Source organism: Lineus longissimus, chromosome 15 (assembly GCF_910592395.1).
Source record: "Lineus longissimus chromosome 15, tnLinLong1.2, whole genome shotgun sequence".
NCBI classification, from domain to species: Eukaryota; Metazoa; Nemertea; class Pilidiophora; order Heteronemertea; family Lineidae; genus Lineus; species Lineus longissimus.
In genome coordinates, this window is record NC_088322.1 from 6,820,474 (window position 1) to 6,831,030 (window position 10,557).

Below are 10,557 nucleotides of genomic sequence, written 5' to 3' on the forward strand. Positions count from 1 at the left end.
CTTTGATCACCCCAACAAGCTTTTTCTTTACATACTAGTAACCTGTGCTGCCTGTAAATGCCATTTTAGTAAGTTTTGCCAGGTCAGAGGTTTATGATTAATTTAGATGAATGGACAGTTCAGATGGACAGTTCAGAGCATTAATCATTGAATATTATGTGATTCTCTTAGCCAGATATTGTTTTATAGTGTAAATGTTTACTAATTCATAGGTAAAAAACCTGAGAACACAAGTTTGTGACTCCTTTCTATTGTATTTTCATTGGTGTAAGGTTAGGTCAATTCTTTATCATTCTGTAAAAAAAATATCTTATTCTAAATTGTGCAATAACCTTGAGAGAGATTTCAATGGATTATATTGGATGAAATTCTTGTTCAGGATGTCATCTGCCTCTGCCCCTGTGAAACCAAAACCTCAGGAGAGGCTGAAACATATATTCACTTGTTTCTGCTTCACACAGCAGCCTCCTCTTCTTGTCATGATAGTTAAATTTTCATTATTGTAATATATCATCTTTACTGTGTTGATCTGTGGACACAATCAAGAATTTATTTTGAGTTGCATGATGATCATTAGATAGTGGATTTTGATGCCAACATTTTTTCGTTTAACTTAACATTTTTTCAATTATTATTCTCTTGCCAGTAACTAGCCAGAATGCCTGCTGTCCCAATACTCTCTGTATCAAGTTTCCCTATCTAGTCCATGTAGTCCTAGTCGGGCACAATCAAACCTTATTTTTGCCTAATTATCAATGTATATATGTTATTGTCCTAGTTCGTAACCTAAATCAATATGGTTCAGCCAGTTAGTCATGAAGTGATGCATTTTGATAGCTTTGTTTACAGTTAGTGCTGTTAATTTTTGCGAGTTTTATAATTCAAGTTATTTACTATTGTCAAAGGCACATTTCCTCATCAAGAATGTGTATATTTCATTTTCATATCATTTGTTTCACTATGTGATTACATGTACCAGTTTGAATCTCAAAACTATGATCTGCTTTAATATTGTAGTGATGTACAAGGATTAAATTTTGATAATAAACTGTTGAAATTAGTACATTACGTTGTTGTTTATTTCTACACATTTTGTTAGTAATCTTACACATAAAATTCCTTATGTCTACACAATTTTTAGGGAAAATATACACATTTTTTGGAAATCTTACACACAAATTTTTTTTAGGGTAAGCAGCCCTGTAAACCGGTTTATGAAGAGTAAAGAGCTCCCCCACAACTCAATAGAGTACTCGTTAGCCAGGGTGACATTGCAACTTGTTTCATTTGTATTACATGTATGCTCATCAATCATGACTGAAATGGCTTCTCATGATGTCATTCATTTCTTGCCATTTGTACCATGTTCAGGTTCCAAGTAGCATTTCATAATATCTCTTTACAATGTGGGCACAACTGCTCTCATAAAATTCACATTGAGGACATCAACATGCGTCTCTATAATTATAACTGGGCTCATCATTTTACTTTCATTATGCCCATAACGTTCAGATTACTTCAATTATGTACCTACTACTGCCATTTTTGTATTATTCATTTTATGCAACAGTCTTTTTAATCTATATTTCAAATTTACAATACATCTGTAAATATTATAATCAAGTTCTTTTCAATAAGAGCACTTCACCTTCTGTACTGTAAGGCATGATTATTCATTTTTTGCTTCACTTTGGCCGATGAGAGTTGATTTCATGATTCTAATAAGCCAAGTCACAATCTCAGAAATACTTCAAAGCCATAATTTAACTCAAAAAACATGAAATCAATTCCCATCGACCTAAATGAATGTGTTCATCAGTCAAATCGCATAATCTTTCAATTTCAGCTAGGTAGATTTTTCAATTTCATCTCTTCAACAAAATGTAAAAATCAAGATCTAATAATACTCATTTTTTTCTTTGTGAGTTTCCCAACGACTAATCATTACTTTGTAACCACTTGCACAGGGAACATCTACGTTTTGTAATTCTTCATACTGTAATTCATAATTTCTTGTGATCGTCACATATCAGTAATTTTCAATCAACACTTTCATTTTCATTTATGTTACCATGTTGTAATTTATGGTCTTCAACCAATTGCCACATACATATCTGTGATTCTCAATCAAAACTGTTACTTTTATAGCTATTTTTATTATAAATACTCATTCTGAACAATAGTCTCTTTCTTTTTTGTTCCCAACTCTCGTCACTTCAAATCTTCATTCAGGTTGGTTGTAACATCAGAGGAGTACCAACCCTAGTGAATACGGGCACTCTCATCTTCCTCCCTCACGAAACTCGAGCAGACACTTCAATCCATGGCTCATTGTTGTGCAAATGTGATGTTGCATGGCTAAGCTAGGTAGCATGACAGTCAATATCCAGCCCTTCTGACCAAATGAAGTCAGAAAAACCACTACATCTATGTACCTTAAACAATGTACCTACGAAATATGAACATTCACCTTCCCAGATCAAACAACAAAATTGTTAATTTCTCGCAAAATCTTAACCAATAACATCAGGACCAGCAAAATCAAATACCAAAAACACCAATGTCACCGACTGCAACTCAGCTGAGCGCCAGGCCCTTGGGCCTCTTGTTAACAAACTGTTTTCACAGTGGCGATTCAAATTTCACTGTACGAAGGGTATGTCATTCCCTAAAGCAGATGATCTTCTTGAAAGGTTACAAATGTAAATATATTAATGAATTGTAGGTCAGCCTTGATTATTTTCCAATGAATGCATAATGCATATAAAATATGTCATGTACTTGCAGTAATAAGGCTGTAATCGTATTGTATTTAAGTATAGTGTACCTTTAACCTATCCCTGATAAGGAACAGGTAGACTATATGAAGGACCAAGACGGGTGCAGGTACGGTGCTGCATTGCCCAGGGCATTACCCGACGCACTGCAGTAGACCTTCCCAGCTCCTGATTGGAGGCGTATTTGGCGCAATGCGCGTATTTGATGTAGTGGCGCAATGCGCATGTTTTGCCGCAGTGGCGCAATGCGCATGTGTTGCCGCAGTGGCGCAATGCAGTCGATTCCCTGCACCCTGATTGGTTGGTTCCTATATATAGACTGTGACACCCTTGACGGAGAGAAGGATGTTGGATGTACGAGAGAGTGTTCGAGTGTAACCCGGACAAAGAGTAAACAATGTAAGGTATCCAAATAAAACCAAGTATGTAGCACTGGTGGAGATTGCAACGGTTAGAGGAAGAACGGAGGCACGAGAAGGACCATGAATGTTTGGTTTTGGAGTAAGGACTCGGAAAACGATACAACGCGATTTTGACATGTAGTCCCATTAAAAGGAAATCTACCTCAGGTAAAACTAATTAAAAATTGGAGGAACGAGATCACAGTGGAGCAAGGACCGAATCAGAACATGACTATCAACAAGATACACGAGAAATACATGAAAGAAGTCATCAGTCCTATCACTAGTAACAGAATACAATAATATTATAGTTTCCCAATTGGTTATCCTAAATTCCGCATTAAAAGATGATAAAAGATAGGCTAATGGTACTTTGCGGAACGGAACGGAACGGAACAGACCTCGCCCCTAGGTCGTTTCCTAGAAGCCCTGAAACTTACCCAAAATATCAAAATCGGACCTTGTCTGAGATGCTATCATACCTTAGTACAGTTAGCTTTCCATATTAAAGCTTTTTGGTGGATTTCGTGCGATAATTTATACATGTTCCGTTCCGTTCCGCAAAGTACCAATATCCTCCGTTCCGCAAAGTACAAATATCCTGCTGGATATTGGTACCAATATCCTGGATATTGGTACTTTGCGGAACGGAACGGAACACGATTATTACTCCTCAGAAGCGCACCTCTTCTCGTTTAAGTGATGACACAACACTGTGACAATGCGTTCGACTACCTTTCATTCTCCGTCACTCCATCCTCAGCCTATTGTGCTGCCATAGTAGGACCAGATCGTCCATAATGTATGTTTCGTTCTGTTCCGCAAAGTACCATTATCCTGCTGGATATTGGTACTTTGCGGAACGGAACGGAACACGAGATGTTGGCCTCATATCAAGGTTGATTGTATTCAACTTAATAATTATTTGAAGATCTCCTCAGAAGCACACTGATACTCATTAATTTTAGTTACGATGTAATAAACAAAACATGCTGCATTCAATTACGACCTTTACATTCTCCGTCACTTCATACTCACATCGTCGGAACATGGTTCTCATTCTCTAGTTACAAGGCAAGAGATGATGACATACTGCGTGGAACTACCTGTCATTCTCCGTCACCACATCATGTATTCAACATATTACTATCATCAAGCTCGATATTGGAACACTGCGGAACGGAAGCCCACCTCTACTCATTTTAGATACGAAGTAAATAAAACATGCTTACCTTTCATTTTCTGTCACTCCCGCCTGACCGTAATGTCGTAGCAGGGCTACATCTTCGCATATATTTTAAGGCATTGTATGTGTTTAATGCATGGTCACACGAGATTTTTAGAGGAAATCAATCAAACTCTCCGGGTCTCATTTCAAGTTCTGCAGAAGCCCATGCACCTCTTCTCATTTTAGCGACGGCACAAGACAATGCCTTCAATTACCTTTCATTCTCCGTCACTCTATCATTAGCCTATTGTGCTGTATGGCCAAATCGTCGTATGTATTAACACGTTTAAGGCATTCTGTGGGCTCTCCCCGTTCCGTTCCGTTCCGCAAAGTTCCGCAAAGTACCATTATCCTGCTGGATATTGGTACTTTGCGGAACGGAACGGAACTTTAACCCTTTCAGTGCGTATACACGGTAGTACCGGGTATACGTTCAGGAATCAACCCAAGTGTCTTAAAGGTAAGCAACACTCTTAAAGGTGCATCAGGTAATTAAAAACGAGATGTACACATTCTTTTTTACCCTGACAAGTACTGTATAAGACCCTGTCAATTGAGACAAACATAGGGTTATCCATGACAAATATATGTATCATCATCCCTTTGTAACTGATGACCGGCAAGGCGGATGATAAGTTCTATAGAGTCGTAATATTGGTGACCAGCTTCGATCCTTTGCGCAGTTCCCATTTGGGCCTGAGTGAGCTCATTTTGAGGGGGGGGGGGGGGCTATTCTACCACGAATCTAGTTACTTTTAAGTTCATTTGGCCACCAGTAAACTCTCGAATAAGAGAGCACGTCCAGGCCGGTTGCACAAAAGAAAAAAATAGTTAAAAATCACTGTTAGTTTATCTTGGCGTTAACTTAACTCCAAAAAGTTAATTTGGGTTGCAAGAAAGAAAATTATTTAAAAGTAGCGTTAAGTTAACGCTAACTTTAACTGACCTCCTAACCCCAAGATAAATCCCTATTTTGGAGTTAGTTGAAACAAAATGGTGGACAACCAGGCCCTGTTTGTGGCTTTCCAGCCATTATTTCAAGCTCCACGGCATTTTAGAGAAAGAATCAACCACTTGGAGTTCTTCAATGACAAAAAACTTTTTAAAAGATACCGTTTTTGCAGAGAAACCATTGTTTTGATAGTTGATATGCTCAGGGAGGACATTGAAAGTGCGACCAACAGAAGCCATGCAATTTCGCCTGAGGTGCAAGTCTTGATTGCTCTCCGTTATTTTGCATCTGGAGCTTTCTTTGAAGTTATTGGGGACACTTTCGGTGTAGACAAAGCGAGTGTAAGTCGTGTGGTGCACAGGGTGGCTGGCCTGTTAGATGCTGCACGGGACGATTTTATTGTGTGGCCCCAGTCGGTGGAGGAGAGGCGTCGAATTCAAGCTGGATTCTATGCGATCGCACATTTTCCCAAAGTATTGGGATGCATCGACGGCACGCACATCAGAATAATATGCCCCAGTGAGCCACGTCCTGATGCTGATCACATCCCAGAACCAGCCAATGCTGCTGAGAATGACCAGGAGATGCGAGATGACCAGATAGGCCTACATGCTCCTGATCCTGCACATGCACCTGCACTGCCCATGCCTGCAGATCGCGAAGGCGAAGCCATGGAAGAAGCAGAACAACCCGCGCAAGTTCCTCCAGCTCCAGCCTACGAAGCATCTTTTGTAAACAGGAAGGGATATCACTCCATCAACGTGCAAGCAGTGGTTGACGATAAGGGTAATTACTTTTATAATTATACCTGAAAACATGCTAAATACTAGGGCCAATATCCATGATATCACAACAAGCGCCACATCCTCGACATCATGACATGCACCATGACTGACATGCCTTTTTTGGTAAACGAACGTTGACCAATTCCATGATTGCCTGACCAACAAAACATATGGAATGCCATTTATGCAAAAATTATCTCTTGTACACTGTTGCTCATAAAGATAGAATACGCATAGTTTTTGTATTTTTTCATCGTTAATTGCATAGAAACTTGTTGATGCTGAAATATGTTGAATATAATAAAATACGGAGTGGTCGTGTAATAATGATCAATAGCCCTCCTAACTAAAATGATACATTTCCTTTTCAGGAAAATTCACCAATGTAGTTGCACGTTGGCCAGGGGCAACCCATGATGCCTTTATTTGGAGGAACAGTGACCTTAAAGAGCACCTGGAACTGACAAACCCCAGAGGTGAAGATGGACTGTTGCTAGGAGATAGTGGATACCCTTGTATGCCGTATCTCATCGTCCCGTACGGAGCACCCACAACAGAAGCCCAGCAGAGATTGAACACTTCGTTATGTGCCACAAGAGTGAGGATAGAACATGCCTTTGGAGTGTTAAAGAGGAGGTTCCATGTTCTCCATGGGGAGATTCGTATGCAGCCAGACCGTGTAGTTAAGATCATCTCTGCCTGTTTTGTCCTGCATAATATTGCAAAGATGAGAGGAGAACGTGACCCCCGGCCAGAAGACGACGACAGTGATGACGAAGAAGATGATGAAGATGATGTTGAGGAGTATGCTGGCCCAAACTCTGGCAGTGTTTACAGGGACTACCTCGCCAATCGCTACTTTGCTTAATTGACTGTGATCCACTGCAACCTGAGTGAGGGGATATATCAAAACAGTGGAAGCTACAGCCAGTGAAGTTTCCAATTTCAAACTTAAAAACTATAACTTATGTATTGCATAATCAACACTCGCGTAAGAAATATACCATAACATTTTCATCATGTCACTGACACTGTAGCTTCTAATTTTGATACATTCCCTTTGTGTTTTAAATAACTTGATATTTACTATATATTTACTATTTAATATATTTAATATCTAAAAAATTCAAATCCTATAAACATAGATACTATTTACACATAAATTTACAGTTCAATGCCCGACAGACCCAAGAACTCCTTTTCCTTCAGCAGAGCAATCTCCAGCTGTAGCTTTTCTATTCGAAGGCCAGCCTCTTTCTGAAGAACTTCCTGAGTACGTGTTGTGGCCTTCTGCGTAACAAGAGTTGCCTCAAGGACCTCAAGCTGCATGTTAAATACATCCTGCTGAGTCTTCTGTCGGCACATGGCGTCTGTCAGCAGACCCTTCGCATGTGCTTTCCTGGCACCTAGGAGAGAATGAAACAAATTATGACGGGTTAAATGGATCACAAAGCACTTCAATTTTGTCACTTTGTGAACGGCCAGAGCTCATTTTAGCACATTTGATTGATTCATGTAGGGACTGCTTAAAATCAAGAAAGGCTTTCGCCATTCTAGAGTCCCAACTACTCACCAGTGACTTTGCACAGTTTGGCCTTCTTTTTGGCTGGAGATTTTGGGGCAGTCATTGCAGTGGCTGTCATCGTCTGTTGAGAATCTAGAATAAAAATGACAGTTCGGCCTATATGATGATAAATATCAAATCACGAAAGGTCACAAAATGTTTTGCAACCAAAACTCTGGCAAATATAGATTCAAATATCCAAAATGCAAATGCCTTGATATATGAGGTGTGGGCCAGGCTATCAGCATCGATACAGTATTAGACCCCGGGCCTGATAGCCTACTGAAAGACCGAACCTGTATCTAATAGCATACCAAGAATTATTGTGGCTCCCTCTATGTGTGTTTCGTGTGGTTGACGATCAAAGGTTGCCACAACCACTGCATCTGAGCAGTCGACATCAACATCTGCAGCTTGATTTACTGAAAAATTAAATGAAATTATCATAAAAAATAATTTTACTATTTCTAAATTAAAGACGCATGATGTCTAACCGGGTCACTACAGTCGCTTTCTGTTTCTCAGTAGGCCTACTTGTATTTCTTCCATTGTATACCGGTACCAATGTAATGTATCATAGTCTAAGAAATACTCGGCTCTTAATTGACATGGGCATATTTATCATCGAGCTTCCAGCACCTTTAAATTAAACTTACCAGGAGTCCAACCAGCCAGATCAGGTAATGTAGCAGGGAGGGAGACTGCTGCTGTAGCCTTTATAGGTGTGGTTACTGAAAATATTAACAAATGAAAGTTTTAAAGTTTAAAGGGAATGAATCACATAAATTGGCGGGAAAAATCAATAAATTCTAATTAAATCCATTGAAAATCCAAATTTCTATGATATTCCATTAAAACAGGGTGATGTCAGCTTAACAATAGGCCTAATGTGTACAATTGCGATCATTTTGGTAATTCTTTGAGGTAATTCACATGCATCATGATGCATGACTTATTGAATAAATTAAAAGTATTAACAAAATATTTATATTGGAACTTATTTCTGTTTCACCCTGTATAGTACTATTTGCAAACTTTGCGTTCCATACACTTACTGGGCATGCTCAGTGCGTTTAGAAATATGGAGTCGGGAAATTTGCAAGCGCGTATTTGGAGCAGCGAATAACCACATTTTCTGTACTTTTGTGCAGTTGAACTACCTTATCTGCTGATGAATTTGATTTATAGAGCTATGAAGTCAACTACTATGGTACTATTTCTAAGTGACGGTCATGAAAAGCTGTACTTTCGGCCGCTTGAAAAATGCATGCATGCACTGTCATGTCAGCATGTACACATGGTCGCTATACACACAGGAAGTCCAACAGAAATGGCTGGCAGAGTGCCAATATCGATGCAGGCACCAGACGACATACTTTGAACTTAGCCAGGGTAGGGCCGAGTTGAGCTTAATTCCACCAATGTTTTTGAAGATTGACATCAGGCTATGAAATCTAGACCTATGTAAGGCTTAGGCCTATGTTCAGAAATATATGCTGGTAGAAGTAGATAGCGTTTTATGGCCTAATTAGGCTAAATCGGAGCCTGGTGTACCTACCTGCAGACTCAAATCCACCAGTGATGCCTCTGAATGCTGCGTCTTTTTCGAATGTTTCAATTATTCTCTGCAGTGTAGGGTCGGCCTGTGGCATCTTTCCCCCTCCGCCAGTCCCTCTCTGGTGTTTTTGCTGCAGGGAATGGATCTCTTTCGCCTTTGAAAGCTGCTGGTTCCATTTTTCCCTGCAGTTATCCCCGGTCCTTGTGGCCACTCCCAAGGAACTAACCATTAGGGCAATTTCATCCCATTTGTTTTTTTTCATTTTGTTTGTCACATCTGACGAAAACTTGGATCGCAAGATCCCAAGTTCATTTATGACAACATCGGCTAAAACTTCGGCTTCTGAGTGTGAAAAATTTGGTTTTCTCTCCCTTTTTGTCTTTTGAGATGAATGATTCTCTATGGAGGCAGCCATCTTGCATGTCTTGCTTTCAATATGAGGACCAAATGCATTATGGGAAATGTCCCTAGCAACTAACATTGATTTACTTAAAAGTAGCGTTAGTTAACATTGGGCCTAACATTGATTTGTGAAACTCAATTTTAGCGTTATGTTAGCTAACGCTAAGTTAGGGACTTTAACATAAAAAGATAAACTAACATACTTTTATCACCATAACTTTTGTGCAACCGGCCCCTGAATCAGAAGAAAGCTTCTTGGCAGCATTTTGGATCCTGACACCGGGAGCCTTGGGCGATCGACTCTTGAAATCACCACATTGTTTTAACCCATCCACGCATCCTGTACCGGATAAATTAGAATATATCTTTGATAACATTAGTGTGCACCTCTTATTTTTCAGACCGACATGATAAAGTTGTATGTCCCAGGTATGCAGTCAAAGAAAAAGGAATGGACCTAAAGGAGATAGTTGAGCTGTGTGTGTCTGGGAAACCTGCTGAGGTGTGCACGAGCACCCCGATGCCTCGTAAGGACAGTACCTTTATCATTGATACGTCTGCCGTGCGAGAAAATAACATTTCTAGTGACGATTCTGGGTGGTATGCAAAGCATACAACCCGAACTGTAGTGGGAAAAGCGTTTTTTAAGGAGGGAAAAGTAATTGATTTCAAAACTTGGTACAGAACGCCTTTGAACGGGATGACAACAGAGGAGAAAGAGAAGATACTGGAGCAGGAAGGTGTCTACCTCATTAAGAGACAATATAGTGACAAAGAAAAACCCGCGGAAGGAATGGGCAAGGCGAGCCGGATAATATCAAAGGTTTATTCGGCAGGAATAATTGCAAAACATGCCATTGTGCAGTATATCGGGGACGGTCATATGACGA

At 39.8% G+C, this 10,557-nt stretch overlaps 2 protein-coding genes across 2 annotated transcripts; one reads left to right on the forward strand and one right to left on the reverse strand.

Moving 5' to 3' along the window:
- The first annotated feature begins 5,217 nt into the window (after positions 1-5,217).
- On the forward strand, positions 5,218-7,011 carry LOC135499394 (putative nuclease HARBI1). The gene is made up of 2 exons (XM_064790139.1): positions 5,218-6,144; positions 6,515-7,011. The coding sequence occupies exons 1-2, from the start codon at positions 5,400-5,402 to the stop codon at positions 7,009-7,011; spliced, it is 1,242 nt and encodes a 413-aa protein (XP_064646209.1). The 5' UTR covers positions 5,218-5,399.
- Positions 7,012-7,108: 97 nt separating this feature from the next.
- Positions 7,109-9,317, reverse strand: LOC135499815 (uncharacterized). Its single transcript, XM_064790774.1, has 5 exons — positions 9,266-9,317; positions 8,364-8,438; positions 8,022-8,129; positions 7,717-7,800; positions 7,109-7,549 (listed from the first exon to the last, which is right to left on the reverse strand). Exons 4-5 carry the CDS (start codon positions 7,784-7,786, stop codon positions 7,308-7,310), a joined length of 312 nt encoding a protein of 103 aa, XP_064646844.1. The 5' UTR covers positions 7,787-7,800; positions 8,022-8,129; positions 8,364-8,438; positions 9,266-9,317; the 3' UTR covers positions 7,109-7,307.
- Positions 9,318-10,557: the final 1,240 nt, after the last annotated feature.